Source organism: Topomyia yanbarensis, chromosome 3 (genome assembly GCF_030247195.1).
Source record: "Topomyia yanbarensis strain Yona2022 chromosome 3, ASM3024719v1, whole genome shotgun sequence".
Taxonomy (NCBI): domain Eukaryota; kingdom Metazoa; phylum Arthropoda; class Insecta; order Diptera; family Culicidae; genus Topomyia; species Topomyia yanbarensis.
The window spans coordinates 326,773,730-326,797,109 of NC_080672.1; the positions used below are offsets into that span (position 1 = coordinate 326,773,730).

The window sequence follows — 23,380 nt, forward strand, 5'->3', positions numbered from 1 at the left end:
ACAACATTTTTTTAGCCATTTGAAAAAAAAAAATGTTAAGAAAAGTTTGACCCTTTTCAAAAGACAGTCTAGATCATTTTCGATAAAAAAAAAACAAAGTATTCAAAGTGGCTTTTTGTGACAATGTCTTCATGTACAGAAAGTTTCATTAAAATCTGAGGGGGTGCTGCCAACATTTGTTCGAATTGGCGCGAAATTCGTCTATAGTAATTTATAGGAAAACTCGGAAATAGAAACTTAAAGTCATATAAAAAATTCCACAGTATCTCTGCATGCCTTTGGTCTCATAGCTTATTTTATAACGAACAGCTTTGTTGAAGGTTGCATATCGATTGAAAGTTCCCCGACAAATTTATTTAACTTTGAAGACCAATCATTTTTTTTTTTTGAAATAGCCTATTCTAAGCATGTGCGAGAAAGAGAGAATATCTTTTTACTGCAAAATCGGAGCAATTTGCTGTCTTCAGCAATGTTGATCCATACACCTTAAGCTACATACCTGCAGATTGTTCGATGCACAAGATGATACTGGCATTTTTACTTAATTTGCCTATTTTTCCTACTTGAAAACTCTTGTGGGTGAATTAAATTATTTGACAAATGGTATGTGGCTAATTACCGTTTGATTTAACAGTGTTCCGAAAATAAGTCAAAATTTTTGCCGGTCCAATGAACATCGACGAAGTTTATAGTAATACGACAAATGAATCCTGGAAGCTTTGATGCTTTGGAAACAAGATATTCTATATGAACCTATTTATTATTACTACTACAATTCATCCAAAAATAAATTCTCAATGAGTTGAATGAGCTTTCATCCTGCTTAATTCGGATAAACTGCTTTAACCCTTTCATTTGAATCGAATGAACAAACGAAGATACCTCGGAATCGCTGCACCGATTGTTACAAAGATTGTGTACCCCTGAAGCTTTACTTCCTATCCACGGGAATTTTTTTTTGTTATCAAGATTATAGCAACCAGAACACCGCGAGTCCACTCTCGCCTTGACACCCAATACTAAGTGGCATTTCCTTTTTACGGCGTTGCTCCAAGCAGAACGGAAGCAGCGATTATCGGTCACCACTTAATCAGTGTTTTGCTGTTGCCCATTATCCAATGCTGGCGTATGTGATGATTATCGGTTTTGCGCAGAGCGAATGGGAATAAAAAAAATCGTCTGATTTATCGCCAAAGTGAAACCGTTCTCAGAACTCATTTTTATGTGATCGCGATCAGCCGCGGAATTGAAGTTTTGTTTTCGTTCGCTCCTTCTGATGTCCGCATGAATGACGGACGGATTCGATGCGATGATCATTGAAAAATAGCGATGTGTGACTCCGGATTTTTTTTAATGAACAACACAAATCTCTGAACCAGTTTACGGTTGATAATTAGGCATAATGAAAGAAGGTATCAATTTACAACAACCTGTGCCCAAAGTGACTGACTGACTGACTGACTGCCTGACGACGACGGTGCTTCTCGAAACAAAAGCGATCGAGTGATAATGATTTCAAGATCAAGAGCAGACTGCTGCCCATTGATTGGGCTGAAGGCGACCGAAGGCGTGTATGGCTTGGGTGGGTACGTACCTGATTGTTGCTGCCCTACGTCGTCGCACTGCCACGCCGTCAACACCATGGAATGGTCCGTTGCGCAGTATGTCTCGGTGCCGTGGTCGGTAGGATGAAGAGATGCGACGGGGAAAACAAGACATCAAGAAATTTTATTCAAAGGAAGAAGGTTTTTTATGATATCCGGTGATTATTTCACTTTGGGGCTCCGTCACCGTCACACTGTGGAATTTTGCCCGTCTCCTACTTTGTCTAGTTCCTCAGATTTTTTCGTTTTTGGGTGATTTTATTTATCACTTACTTTTATAGTGGTGACCGTATTTCCGTCAAACGGATTTACAAGAGGTTTTTAGGGGAATATTTTAATTTCCTTTTTGTTGGTCGTTATGTTGAACATTGTTTTATTTCTAACGATAATCTTTTCATTTTCAGATTTTACCTCAGTTCGTGTTCAACTCACGTGATCCAATTGTGATGGGTGTCATCGTAGAAGCAGGCGTAGTGAAGGAGGGAACACCGATTTGTGTGCCAAATAAAGAGGTAAGTTCAAAGGAACCTACAAATCGAATTTGATTAGCTACGTGATGACTGGTTAAACAAAATGAAATTAATATTTTAAAACAATCGACAAGCCACGTAAAGGGCGCAAGGCATATAACTAGATTAGTTATAAAATTTGCGTTTCGATTTCGTTTCATCAGAGTCCGACACTAACTTAAAGTTGAACAGAGAATGGGCAAAAAACTAAAAAAGCAGTTTTTTTTTCTAAACTGTGCGTTAGATCTTCATAAGAATCAATTTTATGAAGATCTAACGCACGATGTACAAAAAACTGCTTTTTTCGTTTTCGATTTTTGCCCATTCTCTGTCCAACCTTAATGGCAGGGCTGCAAGTGTGATGACCCGCACTAGAACTAGAGGTTCGCTCAAGAACACAAGTTATGTCTCCGTTTTTTGTTGGATCTAGCTAGCAATCTGGCGCTAACTTATTCTTGTCACTAAGTTAGTGTCACATTCTGATGAGACGAAGTCGATACGCAAAATTTCATAACCAAATTAGTTATAGGTCACGTAAATGTGGATTTACGCAATTTTATTCTTAGTGGATTATTTTTCACCCAAATTTTTCTCCTTAGGAAGAAATATAGCATAGTGCATCTTGCATTGGATTGCAAAGCCAAGCTAGATGTTTCGATTTCATCAGCTTAAAATTAAAATTTTAAAATTTTCTTGAGGGACATCTCGCTTGACTAGGGGTTTGACCAGGCACACAAGTTGTATCTTCATTTTTTGGAGCTAGCGTCGATCCTGCGCTAGCTTCTTCCTTTCGCTAAGTTAGTGACGGATTCTGATGAGACGAAGTCGAAACTCCGTAACTAATTTATTTGAACATGTTACAAAAACAGTACCGCAAATAAATTATATTTTGTTATATGTTCAGTTTTTCACACTAGCCTAGAAGTACAGGAGGTAAGACACTTGTCGCATATGCCGGTATTTATGTGTACCCCAATGAGAAAAGAAATATCAGAAGGATCGTAGCAGTAGCCCTGCAATTGTTGTGCATATGCTTAGTAGCGACTGCAGTGTAATCAAAAGGCCACACAACAGGAATAGTAATAAAACTTGGCAGAATGCATCAATAAGTAACATGTTCCAAAAACTAAATTTTGAATACTCTCTAGCAGAGATGCCAACGGAACCAGTAAACTACATTTTTTCGGAATATTTACATTTGCACAAGCCGTACAGCCCGCTACAGCGACGCATCACTACAGCTCTTGTCAGAACGGTAGCCAAACCGAGTACATTTTGCCGTGCAGCAGTAGAATACATTTTTGTTTTGCTGCTGTACTCCGACTGCTCGGTTAGAGTGTGGCGTAGTAAAGTTTGTTCTCTCGCTTTGTACACTTTTCTCTGCATAGTCAAAGAGAGAAGCCCGCACACGAAAGCGTTAATGCCGGTCGTGGCGTAAACGAACCGCATTCATTGTCGTCGTTTGTGATTAAAAATATTGAATAGATTAAAAATATTAAAAAGTGTAAAATAAGGAAAAAGAAGCTGTACCGCTCGCGTCTGGTGGCTGTACTCGGGCAGTATTTTTTGTCATGTTACTGCTTTGCTTACAGACTGCCGTACAGCGCTGGGCGTCCTGCACTAGCGAAAAACAGCAGCGTCGAAAGAGAAATGAGAATGTAGGCAGAAAAATTACAGCCGCAGAAAAGGTAGGCATTTTGCATCCTTGCTCTCTAGACTATCCTGAGAATGTCAAATTGTATCTACTCCGAAACTCCAAGCTTACTGATTTTATTTCATTACATTCATACAATGTCTTCACCAAAGAGTGATGTGTCGAAGAGTAAACATCGCAATTTTGAAGGGAAATAACGTGGACGAAACAATAAACTGGAAGAAACAATCAGCTTCTACTCAATCATAGTACACATCCATACCCAGTTCGATACCGGCGATGATGCCAGGCCAGCCGTGCCAGCGATGGGCAGTCTTTCCCCCATTCGGCGACTCGTGCATCTCGCGCATCTTGTTTTGCCTACGTTCTCCAGCAGCGCAACCCCAGCCGGCCGACCGGCCGTGTCAGTCAGTCAGTCAAGTTAGTCAGTGTATTGCCAGGCACTTTTATTATTATCTCAGCTTCCAGTATAATTTATTATATCCGGTCCATTTACAACCCTTTTTTGCCCCCGCCATCGTTGGCGGTTGTTGTTGGATCGGTATACTACTAGCTAGCTGAATGGAATCGATGTAGCCGTACCGGGATACCGGGAGGTGTTCGGATGCTGGTATCACATGATGGGACATAATGGCACATGGTTTCGTGACGTTACAACGATTGTAAGCGTCTTTATTCAGTAGTTTTATTGTAACGTTTTTAAAACGATCACTTACAGCAAATAATATTACATATATGCAGAAAGTGACTGAGCTGCGTGTAATTTCGATACGAAGCTATCAATACGATTTTGTTGCGGCGACAGATATCAGTGCTCATTAAAGTCACATGACTCTTATGCCCGTCAAGAGACTAGGAAACGGATTGTTGATTATTTTCAACCAGGGAAGAAAAAATCATGTAAAGCTTCTCCGGGCATCCAACCACTTTCAGTTATCCCAATGCCATAGTCTTCAGAATCACTCCGAGCAATTTCTCCCGGGAGTCGACGTTTGTACGGAAATAAAATTAATGGAGGAAGAGGCATTCCAGCGGTATTTCCAGCAAACAAAGCTGTATAGTTTGCTTTGTAACTGTTTCCAAATACAGACTGGACAATCTCCAGTGAACATGCTTAATATTCTTTGGAGTAAATTATTTTTTGTTTCGCACAACTAATTGGAAAGCAGACTCATCCGAGTTGAAAATTTGCTGCGGCAATAGCAGCAGATGTTCCATTGCCTCGCCTTTGAGTCGGTTATCCACTTCTTGGAACCAATTCCTTAGCTGATACTCAGTTACAGCTACTCGGTGTTTTCCAGATACATTGGACTTCCTAACTGAGATTTGAGGATGTCTTTTGATTTTAGAAGGATCCATTCACCGTGCAGTTTTGTTTAGGTTGAAATGCAAATGAAACATATTGTTCAAATACTGTTGTTGCCTTTAACTAAAATACAAACCTTAACCTTCAATTGCGTGATGATTTCGAGAGAAAACAGTCACTTGATATTTTATTTTTGAACCTAAAAAACGTTACAAGCGTTATACCCACTGTTTTACTTGTCAGAGAGCTGATTGACTCAAACAGTAAACAATCCTACTTGTCAAAACATAACTAGAAACATTTTGTCATCATAATTATAGCTTTATTATTCTTTTACTACATTTTAGTTTATTAACGACACTTTACACCGGAAGGGTGCATTCGTGTCGGAAGAAAATTATTTTCAAATTTCGCATTCGTTAACATTAATATAGCAATACAATTAAATTTTCACATTTGTTTATACAAATTTGCTTCCTGGAGGATGTTCAGCAGTTTCGAAATCTCGCGGTCAGTCCATTGATTTGACTAACGGCGTCTGCTCACGGAACGGATATATTCAATGGGGCAATGCCCCTTGCTTCTCCTGCTAGTCGGTCTGCCTCTTCGTTACCGCGGATACCTGCGTGACCTGGGATCCAGCAAAGATTGATTGGGCGGTTCCGAAGCATGTTCTCAATCTGCTGGATCCACGGGTGCTGGGATGTGCCGGCTTTGATTGCTGATAAACAGCTAGCCGAATCTGACATGATCAGCAAATCGCTAGACGTGTGGTATGCTGTTAGCGCTGTTTTTATTGCAAACGGCTCAGCTGAGAAGACGCTGCATTGCTGAGGAAGACCTAGCGACTGTTGAAAGTGTTCTCCAAAAACTCCCGGGGGTTCGTATCACTTCCGGGCGGTTAACCACGGGCGAGTACAAATGTTGGGAAGGGCGCTCCGACTACCTCTGTCAAACGACCGGAAGCTCGGTGCACCAAGGGAAGAGCAGCGTTATCCTTGCTTTTTTTCCATCATGCGGATTACCAATCGTGCAGTGGTTTGAGAAACGAGTAGATCGAACGGCAAAGTACCTGCTTCAGCCATAATGGCTAGGACTGGGCTCGTGACATATGCTCCGGATGACGGCATCTCCTCCTCTGCTTACAAGCCCCATGTCGTATAGCAGTCGAAAGGTAACAATGTGTAACAACCCGATTTGCAGTAGATACGCACGAAGACCACGTGGTACTTGGCATCAATCATCTTCAGGATACGCAGCCTGGATTCGCAAGCCTTCTGCGTCATTTTACAATGCAAGTTAAAGTTGAGCGATCGGTCGAGGGTATCACCGAGGGTTTTCAGCAGCGTTTGTGTCAGAACAGTTACACCATCTACCTTTATCGCTTGCGTGGGTTCGCGGCGGGTATTCGGGCTGCAATAGAAGATGCTAGATTTCGTTACAGATATTGTAACTTCTCGACCATTTATCGACGGCTTTCACTGCGGATTGAAGTTTCCGAAGAAGCGAATGGTCTTTCTTCCCTCATACTAGAAGCAGAATGTCGTCAGCGTACAGCAATATCTGTACGGAGTTCGGAACCACGCGAAAGATAGGTTGAATAGCCACGAGAAACAGCGTAACAGAAAGCACTGAGCCCTGTGGCACCCTATTTTCCAGCGGATGTGCTGACGACAAATGCCCCTCCACGTTGACCTGGAACGTTCCCTCGGCCAGAAAACTGTTCAGGATGTTTATCATTCTTCCACGTATCTGTCATTTCTTTAGTGTGTTTTGTATGCCATATCTCCAGGTGGTGTCGTATGCCTTCGACAAATCAAGCGACGCTATCAAACAGTGTTCATCGCGATCGGGTAGAGACCTCTCTAGTTCCGCGAAGTATTTGTCAGTACCCCGACAGGACCTGAAGGCAGGTCGTTTGTCGAGACGCTCGTTCGACTCTAACTTGGTATTCAATCGTCGATTCACCATCCGCTCGAATACCTATGCCATACAGTTCGTTAACGTGATCGGTCGGAAAGCAGATGGACCCGTGCTCGAATTTGGCTTTGAGATTGGCACAATTATGCCAGTTCTCCAACAGGATGGGACTACGCCACTGCACCACATTCTGTTGAAGAGCTCTAGCATGACAATTTTCACCGACAATGGCAATCGCTGAAGCATTGGATAACCGATGCAGTCCGGTGCTGAAGACCCGATCCGCCCTCTGTCGAGTGCCCACAGCAACTCATTCAGTGTGAAGTCGTAATTATATATGTCGTCGGTGTCTGGTGAAAATTGTATTCGGTTTCGTTCGGCCTTTTCCTTCTTCCATTGGAACGGTTGTGGATAGCTGGAGGTTGAGGATATTTTGCTGTAGTGCTGTGTCAGTTCATCAGCTACTTCTTCCGGCTTGTCAGTTTGATTCAGTTGAGCTATGCTTACGTTTCCCTCTCAGCGTGCTCATTGTCTGCAACATCTCTGACGTAGTAAATCTTCTCGACAAAGTCTTCCCATGATCGCTGCTTGGCGTCCTGGATTGACTGTCTCGCTGCCGCCTGTGATTCTTGGAAGCTTTTCGTGGGTATTCTGCCTGAATACGTCTCAGTGCTCTGAGTGTTTGCCTATGTTTTTTGGTGGCTTCTTTCACCTCCGGGTACCAACATGGACCAGCTTTAGGCCCTACCTTACCAGTAGTTCGTGGTATTACAATATTTGCAGCAGTGATCAACAGCTAGACGAAACGCTCTGTAGAGATATTGACGCCTTGTCGTATAGCGCTGGCAGTCAGTCGTTTGTAAGCTGTCCAATCCGCTTGGTTGTACAGCCATTGCTGCCTTTTTGTTGGAACCTGTGACAATCCGGGGATTGAGACGAGTATGGGGAAGTGGTCACTGTTGTGGGTACTCGGAAGCGTTCGCCAGATGAATTTCGAGGTCACAGCTTCGGAGCAGATTGTGAGATCGATGGTTGATGTGGTACCGGAAGCTGGATCAATTCGGGTATGTAACCCGTCGTTGAGAATGACTAGCTGTTTCGTCAAAGTTTTTTCTGCGATGAAGTGGCCTAGTGCGGTAGATTTCATGGAACTCCAGCAAATGCGGTGCACGTTGAAGTCGCCTAGTACAAGCACTGGACGTGGAAGCTTTTCGAGGAAGTCACCCAGCTGTTCTTGACACTGTTGAGTATTAGGAGGGACGTAGATCGACACCACCGTCATTTGTTGAGGCAGTTGGATCCGAACTTCGATTGCTTGTATACTGTCGTCGATATCAATTCGTTCAAATGGAACACCATCCCGGATGGCAAGACCTACTCCTTGTTGCCAGTATCGATAACTCCCAGTTTTCAGCAACAGAGTGTAGTTTTTGCCGATAAAATCTGCTGGGACTACTCGGTTGTCAACTTTTGTTTCCTAAAGCGCTATCAGGCTCGGTCCGTACTCGCAGATCAGCTGTTTAAGCTCGCTGATGTTGATTCGCAGGCCCCGGATGTTCCATTGAAGGGCGAAGCAACCGCTGTCGTACAAACTACACTATTATGCTCACGAATACCGCCTGCGGTCGGCACTGAGGATAGACCTTGTGTAGAGCGTGTATGACGATCGGGTTGCTCTGGTTTGCAGGTTTGCAGAGTTGGGGTATGACGGCCCGGATAGTTCCTTCATCCTTCTGTGCTTGCGTTGTAAGGAGTACTACACTATCCTCTCTTCCAAACCGATCCATTTGGTAGTCAGTATTCGTGCGTGGGTTGTCGTTGGTATTCAAACGTTGATGAAAATGAGAATAATCTCAATATCATCGTCTGAATAACCCATGGTTTCGTTGATGGTAGTGGTAGCGGTTCTTTTTGGTGGTGGGCTCAAGTTATCCGGTAAGGTTGTCGTGGGTTTGCTGAGCGGGGTATGTTGTTTCTGCGGTCTTCCTCGTTTCGAATCCGTATTAGTCGCTGGTGAGTTGGTCCTGGACCTCGTAATTGGCCCGGTTGTCTGGTTGCTTCTGTTCTTTGCTGTGCTGGGGTTTTTCGTGATTAGCGGATTGTTGTTTGATGTACGTCATCAAAAGAGATTATAACTACTAGAGGTCGCATGTCACTGTCAAACACTGGAACTTTATTATCTCGCTCTTACATATGCTATGCCCATTAGTTTGACACATATTGCCCCGGGTATACACAAGTCAAAGTAATGGGATACAAGATGCTAGAGCGAGACCCCATGTTTCATTCCGTGAATACATGGAGACAGTAGCGCTTTGCTCCCTCTAGTAGTTATAACCTCTTTTGCGACATCACTTGCTCTATTTTCTCGTCCTTGCGTTTGTTCTCTGCCAGAAGTTTAACGATCTGCTCATCCTTCTTCTTCATAGTCAGCTCCAACTCTTTCAATTTATTTAGGATCTCGTTTGATTGCGCTGCAGCCTGGGTGTAACTTACTTGATTTAGCTGTTCAGTTCGCTTGCCCGCTTCCGGGAATGTCAAATTGTCGCGGATTTTTAATTTAATGACCTCTGCTTCTTTTTTGTAATTTGGACATTGGCGGCTTGTTGGTTGGTGATCACCTCTGTAATTTAGGCAAAACTCGGCTTGTTCTTCGCCTTGATGTTCTCCAGAGCAGTTAAAACAACGTTGCGGGCCAGGACAGCAAACACGCGTATGGCCGTATTTAAAGCAACCATAACAGAGCATCTGGTTTGGGTAGTACGGGCAGGTAGGGACGCGAAACAAACCGATCTTCATGTATTGCGGGTATGTGGTCTTGCAGAAGGTCAAGATTAGTGCTGGCGTATTCACTCTTTTCTCGGCTTCCTTTCGTGTAATTCGCTGTGCACGAATCACTCCCTGGTTTATGATTTCTTGCAAAACCTCCTTCTCTTCAAGGTGAATCAGATCGTAGAAGGAAATTACGCATCTGCCTACGTTCAGATTCGGATGGGATTCAACCACAACCTCAGTACCGCTTGGTCATTTTTGTCAGTTTGGCAACTTGGACTGGGATCCGAACTCGAAGGGTATACCGTGTCCCTTGAGATTCGGTATTCGCACCTTTAATTGGACCTCCAGCGACAACCTCCACCGATTTGCCAATAATAAACGGGTTTTTCGACAAAGGTACACCGTCTTTGCCGGTTAACTGCAGGAATGTCAATTCGCCGAATTTGTTCGTCGGGTCCATGTACTCCGGTATTCTTTTACTCGACCCTGCTGGACCATCGCTACTAGGACAACTAAAGGTGAAGATTTTACCTTATTTGCGCCTTCAACGTCGACTTTTCTGGAATGTTCCCACAATTTTGGGACACACTGGAGGCAAGCAGACTCGTCCCGATCAGAATGAAATAACACGATTATAACAGAACGCATTTTTTGTAACTTATTATGTTATAAATTAGGTCTCGTTAGTAGTTAAAATAACAGAAATTTATAACAAGTAACAATGCGAGTTATAGTTTTGAAATATTTCTGTTATGTGTTTCTGATCGGGGTAACTACCTTTTTTCCGCTTCTACGTTGTCTTTAATGGATAAAATGCGCAAAAAAATCACTGGATTTTTTTTTCCTTTTTCGCCGTTCCAATACTTTAAGCACGCACTGTGGCGTCCAATTCGCACTGTACCACACTGTACCACTCTCTTCGGCAGATCAACGCAAGAATTTTTTTTTCTTTTTTTTTTCAATTTTTCGTCAATTTTCCAAACTCGAAAAAAAACTTGCTTCCAGCTTACCGTCACCGTCACACACGCAGACGGCAAGCTGGAAGTGAATGAAACTGGCCGGGCAACCGTACTGGCAGCCACGATGGCTGTTTGTTTTGATTATATTGCCGCGTGGGGAAACTAAAATGCACTTATTTCAGCCGTTTCTTCACCGATTTGCACCAATTTTTCGCTGTTAGACCACTTCACTCGTCTTTTCGCACTAGATTGGATCGCGAAAAACACGCCAAAAGCACCGTATAAAAATCTGTTTAAACCGTACGGAACGGTGTTTCCGACTCAGATCATTACAATTTAGTGGTGCACACGCAAAAATTTAGTAGTTTTCTCCCCTAATTAAAAAAAAAAAAGAAATTTATTTCGAAAGTGCACGGTGAACGGAGCACGCATGTTGACTGGAGACTTGACGGTAGGTACTCGTATTTCATACTACAAAAACATCATATTTACAATTATTTTTTGAGCGGCGAATCACTTTTGTCTGTCCTGTAAAGAAATGTTTATACATGTAAGCGGTGGTCACGAAGATTGAAAAATGATTTATGCAAAATTACGAAAAGATTTGTCTCTAAAAATATCGAAAATATAAAGAAGGACGTACCGTCTTTCTGAAATATTTGAAGGGTTACTTTTGACCGACATTTTCTATTTTCAAGATTAATTATATTGCATTCTCTGAAACATTTTTGGCAAGGTATTAAACTGTCATAAGTAGAATGGCAAAATCCCATAAAATCCATGAAATTATACGCTACGTTGGAAAAGATCACGTAATAAGCGACAAGAGTGCCTATTAACTTTAATTCACTGATATTATTTTTGCCTAAGCCCTGTTGGATAATTAGTCTTACCCCAATAATACCATTCATAGTATTTCTCATAAAATTCTTCTTACCAATTTTTCACGTCAAAACTCCTCTCGGTACCCTAGATATGCAGGGTGATGATTACGTCCAACAACCGGCGGGGCTGGGATCCGGACGGTGATGTGGATTGACGGATGTAGTCGTAGTTGGGTAAATGGCACATTTACTATACCAACCAACTAAGTAGATTGGCGCTGATGATGGCTATGCTACTCTTACTGAACTATAGTAACGACGACGACGACGATAGAATATCCGCTAGCCCGGGGGGTCCCTGAAGTGTCCGGCAAAACGAAGCGTAATACATACAATAAAACGGCATAAATCGCCGTAGTCCAATCGGGTGGCGTGTTCCAACGGAATCTCGCTGTGGTCCTAGCCGGAATCGGAACTTGCCACATACAAGCGGGGGAGTGATTCAAGCGACAGACGAACAGCGAAAATGCCTCGACCCGGCAAAGAAAAAAAAAAGATAATTTATCGTCATGTTGGAGACCGCCCTCGCGAATTCTTCGTACTCTCGCTATAGATGGGCTGAATGGTCCACCACACATACCTACAGTCGGGAGATTGACCGGGTATTTTTGCTGTTTTTATTTTTTTTTTTGCGGAATTTGACCCGCTGACGTCAGCAGTTTCATGACGGTTTAGTTTTGGCTAAGGTCATACCATATTGAATACGGGGAATCGCAAACGAGTGAACATTATCATAACTTGAGTCCAATGTATTCTGGAGCTGGAAATACTGCCGATAGATTCTGAAATGTTCACAACAAAGTCTTATTGTAATTGGGTGTAGTTCTCAATATAAAAATAGCGAACAAACGGGTGCTTGTACTGAGTCTTACTAATTCTACCACGGTCGGAAATTGAAGTCACGAACAGGAAACATGTTGACAATTGGAATTTGTGCTTGTACACGACGCGATGTTCGGTTTACGGTACACTGTGTGTAGGCGGCTGTCAAGAATTCCAAATGGAATTTGTACTTTGATTCAACGTAGCGTTATTAACATAATTTCCACAGTTGCAATTTGAGAGACTTCCATTACTTTCGATGAGCGTGTTTGTATTGTATGTGGCGTGTACGAAGAATTTCACATGCACAAGATTATAGAATAGAAGAGATTCGAGACCAGCAACTTCTGTGAGGTGTGATGAAATGCGGTGTCACACCAACAAAATGTGTCAGAATTTGAATCTAGAAAAAAAACTAGGAAAGTTTCCGTGGTAAGAGTTCGACCCTATCAAGTGTCTATAGGGTTAATTTCCTGCCTGATATGAGTGTCATGTTCCCTACTACTTTAATTCCAGCTGCAAAGATTTGATTCATTAACCTGTAGCCATAATAATCATAACAACCATTATACGCATCATCAATTAAATGAAAAAGAAAATATACTCTAGTGTCATTTTCATTTTGGACTCACGATACCATCTTCGATTCCGCAAATCCAAACGAAAAACCACGTGACTACTGTTTGTCAGCCGAAACCGGTCCGTATAGCTGTCAACTAACGACATCTTCATCCAGCTGCCGGTGTATCCGCGTTGCTGTTGATGTCAAGTGCTTACGCGGTCATCGATTATAGTATACACACACAGCCGTGTACGTACCCACGTAAACAACAATTAAAATTCCCAGAATTCGAAGAAGCGGAAACATTATTATTCAACTGCGTGTGTGATGCTTGTCTGGTTAGCAGAAACGCAATGCCGCTGTACCGATCGTGTCTCGCCCCTGAGGTGGTACCCATATATCGGTGGTCATTGCCACAAGACCTCCGACGACAAGTTATTCAAACTTTGCTCTTGACAACGGAAGCAAGCAAATAAGCATTCATAGAATAAGATCCCGCGGGGATAGCAGCCAACAACACGGGCTCGTGGAGGTGCTTCAAACCAGTCGAAGATTTCCTACGCGCGCGCGCACACACGCCTCCACCTTCCTGTCCGAGTTAGTGGCATAACACCGCACCTATTTACCGCAGCTATTCGCGACAAACCCACGCGGAATGCGTGTACTTCGATGGCTTCATAAAATGGTTAGGGTGGTGTGACATGGATTTTGCTTTGATATTGTTCAAGGTTTCAAAAAATTTTATGCATAGGATTTTAGATAGTTAGAGATTTCTGCTACATATTTTCCATAGTCAGCATAATCGAACAACCCTCGCGCTTCCGAAACTAAAGACAGTACACTACATTGCTATACAGCAGACACGCCGGGTGATAAAACACGTGGCCGTGCGTCGTTGGAACGTGTGCGTTGGCGTTCTGTCACCGAATCTGATGGACGGGGGTAGCAGGTACCTGCCTAATGGTTTCCGAGAACGGGTTGGTCACGACTCGGTGTTGTGAAAGTTATCTATGGGTTGTAAAATTAGGTGTATCGCACGCAACCTATTAAGTTCGGAGTTGATTAAATCATTGCTGGCGTCATCCGAGCCACCGTCTGTCTTTTTTCGAACAATAGTTCGCATTTCTAATAAAATTAGAAAGGCCACTTCAGTTATCTGTCTAAATTTGTGTACTGGCGTGGTGTACCGGTAAGCATATTCTAAATTTTATAATCAATTAGTTTCGTGGTTTGTAAGACAAACAACTTTATTATTTTTTATAATTACTTGATTTAGCACAGCTTGACACGGGAACTGAACGGAGCCGTGTGTGTTGAATATTTATTAAAATATAGGCTGTATTGGAAATATTTATTAAAATATAGTCTGTATTGGAAGCTATTCACATACATTTGAGTTATGGGCGGGCATAGCGTGGTTGGTAAATCTATTGGCTTGTACACAGCTCATCTGTGTTCCATTCCCTATCCCGCACATAGGGTTAGAGCTTGTTCTAAACAGATTTTTCTAACTCTGTACTTGAAATTGATATTTTCGAGTCGTGCTTAAATAGCACGACTCGAAAATATCAACTGCAAAGATTTTAAATTAATTATTGCAAACTCATTTTCTCAGTTGCATAGAAACTGTCGACTGATATAAGATTGGCAGTGAAGAGTAGCATGCATCTGTGCTGGATGTGTAATGCTTGTTCTACTCTCCTGAAAAAAGCGAATTTTTCGACTGCTTTGAAATTAGACCTGTGCGCCGCCGCGCCACGCCGCCGCCGCCGGTAATTTTTAGCGTACGCCGACGCCGAACGGTAGATCGGCGGCGCGCCGCCGATGTATTTTTCCCGCGCCGATAATTCGCGAACTCTAAAATTGTTGACTCTTAATTTTATCCACAAATCTAGGAACATTGTCTATGGACCGAATATACCACGTTAACTGATTGATGATTTATCACATCTTGATCATTATTTGGTATTAGGGGTCGTCAATTGGATTACTAAATTAAAATAATCTTGATATTTTCTCGAAAACCATTACACGACACTCGTTATATAATTCAAAGATCCATCCTTGCTTCGTCAACTGGTTATGATTGTGAGCATATAAGTTTCAATTCACCATTCGTGTGCTTGAAATGGTCCACAAATTAAAAAAAAAACTTCCACTTTCAAGATATATGTGCCTGAATTTTACGATTATGTGCCTGATCCTAATCTTTGCACGTAATTAATTTCACTGGAACGCAGTGTATTATTCATTGATTTTTTAACCGATTCTTAATTCCTAATATGCTACACACGATTCACCAGTCGAGTTCGTGAAACTGTTCATGATGTAATCCATGAAGTAATTAATTTTCCACATAATCTTATTATGCTTACGTAAACAATTACAAGGAACTCATACCTCATCTTCCCCTATTCATGGATTATTCGCTCTGCTTTTTGGTTTTGAAATTTCTATGTGAGCTATTGTGTACAACTGCTAGCAACCAGTCTCATAGGCACGAGCATTAGATACAAAGACATTACTAGCACCTGTAACCCTGTTATTCCTTTGTTAAAATTCAGAGAAATGTTCGGAATTAAACGAAACTGTGCTGAGCAAAATACATTACCTAGCCACAATTCATGTCCGTGAAATAATTTAGAAAACTATAAGACACGTGACTCTATGTAAAAAATCCAACGGTAAGCTCAAGACTAAAATATCACGATAACACGTTGAGAATTTACGAAAATCGTTGCACGTTGTTCAATTCTTGACTGTTTTAGTCAATAAAGTCAATACAAATCCATGTTTCATTTTCAATACGAGGTTTATTTATAATTGATTGAATTGTGACCTATTTTAAAAAAAATTTCTCGAAGAATAGTTGAGCAAAGTGATCTTGACTTTTCGCGACGCTGGTGCACAGATGTGGCGATGCAGAGGGTAAGATTTATAGTCTCATAAATTATTCACAAATAAGACGTAACACGAGATGAATTTTTATCACTCGTAGAAAAAAACGGTCGATTTCAATTACAAATCGGTGGCGTTATTGAAGAGATTTTGACACAGAGCTAAATGCGTTACTTATTTTCCGCACCCACCCGAAAACGTTACGGTCTTTTTAATCTCATGCAAACCAAAACAAACCATATGGGCCGGAAATGTGAAATTCATTCTTGTCGAAGTGCCCAAGGTGGGAGTTGTTCACAACCATTTCTTAAGTTACAACACGATGCCGATCGGTGAGTAAGCACATAACAGGATGTTAGTAATTTAATTGATTCGGTGTATCGAATGGATTAGAATTTGTTGGTCCCCGGAACTGCTGGAGAAATTGGCGGGGTGCAGGTGCTACGAAAACTAGAGATACGCTCAGACCATTTTCAATCAGACTTGTTTTGTGATCAGTTTCATCCTAACAGGAGCTAACACGTCAAGTCGTGGAATGATTATGATTGATAGTAACTGTATATTTAGGTTTCGTCAGGGTGTAGATCTGTAAGATTCCAGCACATCGAGCATACTTTGCACTCAAGATAGAAGTAGACCGTACGTTGTAAGAAAATGTAGTGCCAGGGAATCGTATTTCTTATCATCGTGGCGATTTTGTACTTACAAGAAGTAAAAGTAAACACCAGCCTGGAAAATGAAGTAATGTGTCTACCTTGAAAGGTGTCCTTACACGATCATTAAAAGTGACATTTCTGCGCAGTAATGCCAACAATAACGCCTTGTGTTAGGGTTTCTGATATCTGTGGGATTCTAAAAGAGCGACGGTAAACAACCCAGGGAAAACTTGACAGATAGTGCTTGTTTCATATATGCACCACCGATTTGATGGTGGCGCTAGTATGCCTTCTCGAAACGAAAAAGTTTCAAGAGAAAAGCGTTCGTTTCGTGTTATGAACGCCGTCAATGCGGCTAGAACAACATCTAGAAAAAGCTTATTCCAAAATGTGAATAAAGAAAACTATTATTAGAGAATAAATTTATCCCTAACTGATAACCGTCAGCAAAGTTACATAAATCTTATTATATATTTAGCTGGAAGTCGTTGTTTTTAACAACCGGCTTTCTTCCTTCCTAAACATGTTTTGGTTTTCTTGTTGTGTGAAGTTTGAAATCGTTAAATCATTGGTGCTTTTTATCTCGAGAAATGTAAATGAAAAACATTTTGGCCAGTGAGAGTACATCACCAACAAGCTTAACAATTCGTTTTGAATAGAATTTGTGTTTTTATCAGAATTCTTGCAGCAAAAAGAAATGGTAGAAATGCTTAAATTGATTATTTTCCACAGATATGGAAAATAATAAATGGGATGCGCCTTTTTCAAATTTTGCTCCATTCGAGCCGCCATGACATCACCAAATCACCCCAAAATTTGCTTATGAATTCAATATATGGGAGCTGTCAATTGTCTCCGGGCTTACGGTAAAGATGACTAAATAGAAACAAAAACAATGGAACGACAACAACAATTAATTTCCTCAAACAAAACAAAAACTGTTTTACCGTTGCTTATTTTCCCAAATATAGAACAATAAATAATTATTTTGGGTCATTGAAATACAAACGTTACTCTGCATTCTTCAAATTTGTCAATTGCAATCATTATTTCATGCAAAGTCGTAGTATGCGACATCGACAATTTTTCTATTTCGTTCTTCAAATTTTACAACTGTAAAAATTGTTCCACCTTTCATTTATTATCTTGCATTTGGCAAGCAGGGTGGGCACTATTGGAGCTTCAGTTGAAAAAAAAATTGATATGGTTGCGAGAATTACATTTTGTGCAATGTGTTCAATAGATGTCGCTAGTACATCGTGGGCGATGATTTTTTTAGATTTTCTTTAAGCTGTAACGTTTGTTTGTATGTGCTGTGAAGTCTGTTACAATAGAAACCGAAAATTTGGGAAAGGAATTGTACTGTTAAAATTTTTTTTAGTTACCTAGGCGTCAATATTCGTCACGCCGACACACGCCGGCGCGTCGCCGCCGATAGGGTCCAACGGCGCCACGCCGCCAACGCCGCCGCCGCCGGCCAAAAATGTCGCTTACGCCGCCGCCGATTAAAAATGCATCGGCGCACACCTCTAACTTTGAAATCGTCGACGCAGCCAATGTGAATATTATCGAGGCTCTTAAGACTGATATTCGCGATACTATTTAGACCTAGATCCAGTCTGAAATTCGCAGCATTTTGAAATATTGGATGGAATCGGTCCTTGCCACTCCATTGGTTGTGTACAGAAAATCATCTTTCATTAGGTCTGCAAGAAGAGAGAAACGCAAGAGACACGATGATTTTGATGAAGCTGTATCTAGACCAGCAAAAAAGCTTTTGTCTGGCACCGATGTCCATGGAGGCCCGAAATAGCCCGGAATAGTGCATTCAGTGAGTATATAAGTCACATCCAAAGCAACCTTCGGAACAACTCCTCGGCGTTCTGGAAGTTTGTGAACAGCAGAAAACGCGCTGGTGGCATTCCCGTAAATGTTTATCTTGGAGATGCCAGTGCGCAATCCACAGCCGAGTCCGTAGACCTTTTTGCAGAACATTTTCGTAGGGTATTCACTAGAGTGCCCAGAAAAATGATGAATTTTTGAAAACTCAATCGGCCCACCCCTGAGTCGATTCCTAGTCCCACCAGGAGTACTTGTTCCAAATTTGAAGCAAATCGGACAAGTCTAGCTACCGGACCAACGTGCCTGAAATTTGTATGGGATCTTTCGACAATTTAGATGGAGAAAACCCACTAATTCGCATTTTCGCCGCTTGGCGGCACTGTATGCATCGTATTATCACTGTAAGTGAAAATAAGAAAGACCATTTAATTACCTACAACTTTATCAAAGACTGCTAGTGAATCCGACTTTGTTAAAATAAGTTATTAAACTTTTAGCGAAGTTATGTCTGAGTCAGTTTTGCATGGGGCCTAGCAATGCATGGTTGTGTATCGGTACTCGATTCCCACCAACTATACATTTTTGTGAGATAGTGGTTTGATTTAGCTGAATGGTATGTTCAGAAGAATTGTAGTACATAATACAAGTTACGTTTTGGTTAGAAAATTTTAGTTCCACCTGTGACCGCATAGAGGGCGCCAGCACTAACTTTTCATAGAAGTGAGATAGAGTATCGAGATGTTCGGAAGAATTATATAAAAATGCGTGTTCTTTAACTTTGTGGAAGACACTTAATCTCTATCTCTTTCCGTTGAAAAGTTAGTGTTGGCGCCCTCTATACGGTAAATTGTGGAACTAAAATTTTCTAACCAAAACATGACTCGTATTACTTACTATAAATCTTCTGAACATACTATTGACCTAAACCTAACCATTATCTCACAAAAATGTATAGTTGGTGGGAATCAAGTACCGATACACAACCATGCACTGCCAGGCCCCATGCAAAACTGACTCAGACATCACTTCGTTAAAAGTTTAATAACTTCTTTTAATAAAATCGAATTCACTAGCAGTCTTTGACAAAGTTGTAGACAATTAAATGATGTTTCTTATTTTCACTTACAGTGATAATACGATGCATAGAGTGCCGCCTAGCGGCGAAAATGCCAGTTAGTGGGTTTTCTCTATGTAAATTGACGAAAAATCCCATACAAACTTCAGGCACGTTGGTCCGGTAGCTAGACTTGTCCGTTTTGCTTCAAATTTGGAGCAAGTACTCCTCGTGGGACTTGGAATCGACTCAGGTATGGGCCGATAGGGGTCATTTTTTTCCTGTCACTCTAGTATTCACCAACCCAGCTATCTTTCCTTCACAAGAGTATATAGACACATTATCATCATACAATATCAGTCTCCCTTGCTTGAATATGACTGAAGCAGACGTGTTGAAAGCTTTATCCAGTGTCGACCGAAAGGACCAGGCCCAGATTGTTTGCCTGTTGAGAATAGGGCTGGGAAAACCGAGGCATTTTAAATAACCGGTATTTTCGGTATTGGTAATGAAAAAACCGATAAAACCGGTAAAAACCGGCAAATAGAAATAAAATAAGAATAACAATGGGTACTTACAATGCAGTCATTTTTACCTTGATTTGGTGCCAATTTATACTATACTAACGAAATAATCGTTCAACACACGTTACTTCAGTATCCCTGATGTATTTCTGTAGCTTGTTTTTGCATCGTAGCCCGAAAAGTGGGAATATCGGCATGTTTTCTAACTTGCTTATTGATAAAAGGCATGCAATCAGCGTTCCGAGATTTGACAAACAATTACTTCGAACGTGGAGTTTCGGTTTACACCATATCCAAATGCTGCAATATGGACTTATGCTGATGTTCAACAAAAGTTTAAACAAATTCTCGCTCATCAAAGACGCATCGCTATGGTCAATTTTTCTTTATTAAAACTGCAGAATCTATTAACAGAGTTCTATGATAGTATCGAGTTTTTAAGGTTACTACAGTAGAGGACAAAAAAGTCGAGGGTAGAGTTGACAAATTTTGTCTTGCAGATTTATTTATTTTAGCATAATTTGATATGTACTGTTTCTCATGATGGTGCTTTGGGTCGTTATATCGAACTCTATTCCACCGCTTAAAAAGTGTCCTAAAACAGACGAGCTTACTGTAAATGGAACCTTTTTTTGGAACATAACCAAAAGAAAGGATTTTAAGTCTTCCGAAAGCTTTGAGGTTTTAACTAACACAAATACCGAAAATACCGGTTTTTGATAATTAAAAACCGGTATTTCGGTATTAGATATTTGGACGGTTTTACCGGTTTTCGGTAACGGTACTCCCAACCCTAGTTGAGAAGCGTCAACAAACCAATGCAATATATTTTGAATTCTCAAAAGCATTCGATAAACTACCTCACAACATCTGTGCACCAAGAGCTGTACAATTTCGTTCAAGAGACACTTTTTTGTACCTCCACTCACTGGCAAGCAAGTAGGAAGGCGAATCAAACTACAATTCAGATAAAGTTTGATAGGAAGAACGTTTTTAAAATGTTTTTTGGTTGCTTTCTCTGCTTCCGTGTGCGTGTGACCATGACCAATATTCACACTGTGCAGCCATGGAGTAGAATGCACGTATGGGAGCAACACACATCAGAGTGAAGAGGTTTATTGACAAAGAGAAGAGCGGTGGTTCGCATGCAAAGTGCAAAGAGCGTTTATTCTTCTCTTTATTTGCTCTGAGGTGCATTACATCCCTGATCTACTCTAGTCGGAGTGCTTTCGTTGGAATTGGTTCAACATGTTCTAGCTTGCTCGATATGACAACCGGAGTCCCTCAAGGAAGTCACTTAGGTCCGCAATTTTTTTATTTATAAACGACATTTACATTCGTATCAAATCTGGAAAACTATTTTTCGCCGACGATATAAAGAGTTTTCGTTCCATTGCTTCTGGACTTCCGCTGCACTTAGAGATGGCGTACTTAATATTGAACAATGGTGCCTGTTGATTGGTGTGCAGGTAAACGTTGACAAATGTAAAATGATAAATTTCAGGCGATCATCGAAAGAGTGGACTCCATTCGGGACTTGGGAGTGCTTTTTGATAGAGAGCTTAGCTACTCGGATCACATCACCGCAACGACGGCGAAGGCGTTCGCAGCACTTGGTCTCCTGAAGCGAAATATCGATGACTTTGACGATTTCGACGCACTAAAATCTCTATATTGCGGATTGGTGCGAAGCATTTTGGAGTATGCTGTGCAAGTGTGGGCTCCATATCACAACGTCCAAATACACCGGTCAGAACGCGTATAAAGATGTTTCATGCGATATGCTCTAAGAAATTGGCCGTGGAATGACACTGCCCATCTACCACCTTACAACGATAGATGCATGCTGCTTGAGTTACCGATGTTAGTGTTCCGCCTCACATTCTTGCAAACAATGTTTATATTCGATATGTTGTGTAATAATATTGACTGCCCAGATATTGTTGCACGGATTAATGTGTTTGTGCCTCCTAGCGCTCTAAGGAACCGTCCTCTTTTGTGGAATTCTAGACATCGTACTGTTTATGGTCAAAACAATCCTATGGATAGATGCTGCTACAAATTCAACGAAACTTCACATCTGTTTGATTGTAATGTCACGAAATCTTAGTTATAAGTTAGCTATTGCTATTAGGAATTTATAATTAATTTAGATAGTATGTTCTATGTTTTATAATCTGTACGGTATCTAGCGAAGATCGGAACAAATAAATAAAATAAAAATAAAATTTAAAAAAAAGGCACCATCTTATAGCTGTAGCAAAGATCGTGGAGTAAGCTAGATCAATTATCATAGAGAAGACAACCCAATGCCATACAATAAGAATTGAAACCTCCTCTGTGCCGAGAGTTTCCGGTAGTCAACATAGCCCCCAACAGTATTGCACTAAATTGAATCTCTGTCACATGTCATATTAGATTTTCGGTGTTCCTGGAAGAGCTGGAAACTCCATTTTTGATGTCAAATTTCTACTAAGATGTCTCGGTTTTGTGTCAGAGCTTCTTTGTGCTGTTATATTTTGCGGCAACTCATTAGGAAAAAAATCTTTACAAGGAATCTTATCTGCTTATAGTTTTAGGAGCAAGAAAAGATGTCCCTACATGAGGATCGCTCTCCTTCTGAACCGAGAGAGCTGGACGATTTGTTGTGGTGAGTGGCGTAACTCTTTTTAGGGTTTCCGCCAATGAATGCTAATGCTTTTAAGGGAACGCTTCAGATTCCTATTACTGCAATGGCCTATTTGCTTGTATTTAGCGCAATGATGCAATACATTGCGCGCGGTACAAACAGACGAAAAGGTAGGCGATCCTTGTCGAAGAAAACGTAAACGTTAGTTCAATCCACTACGATTGCCATTCAAAATCTTTGCTTACTGGAACAAGGGGACCGTGAAACCGCCAACTCTGTGCTTCACTAGATCCACGCATGACAAACTGGACTCGATGACCACACCGTCGATCTCAACTTAATGAGTGGGCATGATGACGCAGTAGTCCTTCATAAAAGACATGTCGCCAACCACATAATTTGCTTGCTATAGTCAGAATTCTGAGCATATCTGGGTAAACTTTCAAGGTATCTGTCACGGCTGGGTATTTCTGCGTCCGTTTTTTTTTTATATTTAAAATAATTACTGGATGATCTTTGATCCGAAAGAAGATAGTATGTGGTCCGACCGAGCTCACTTTGTATGGTTTTAAACGGGAAGTTGAATTCTTTGATGGCCAATCTTGTTCGACACCCATTTTAGCATTAGCTGGGTCTTGTAAGGAGGGTTCATTCATACAGGAGCAATAGCCTGACACAAAATAAAAACTTTAAGAATACGAATAAGAAACAGAAATTACGGGATATAGTCAGAAGTAATGAATATATATATTGTCACCTATCTTCTTTTCTTATCAACTGGT

General features: G+C 41.2%; 1 protein-coding gene across 1 annotated transcript in view; it reads left to right on the plus strand.

Annotated features, from left to right (window-relative positions):
• The window catches only part of LOC131689640 (eukaryotic translation initiation factor 5B), a 409,123-nt gene that overhangs the window by 172,227 nt on the left and 213,516 nt on the right, over positions 1 to 23,380 (plus strand). The window contains exon 7 of the mRNA XM_058974874.1: positions 2,009 to 2,116. Coding sequence (XP_058830857.1) covers positions 2,009 to 2,116 — 108 coding nt within the window. The remainder of the gene's footprint in view (positions 1 to 2,008; positions 2,117 to 23,380) is intronic.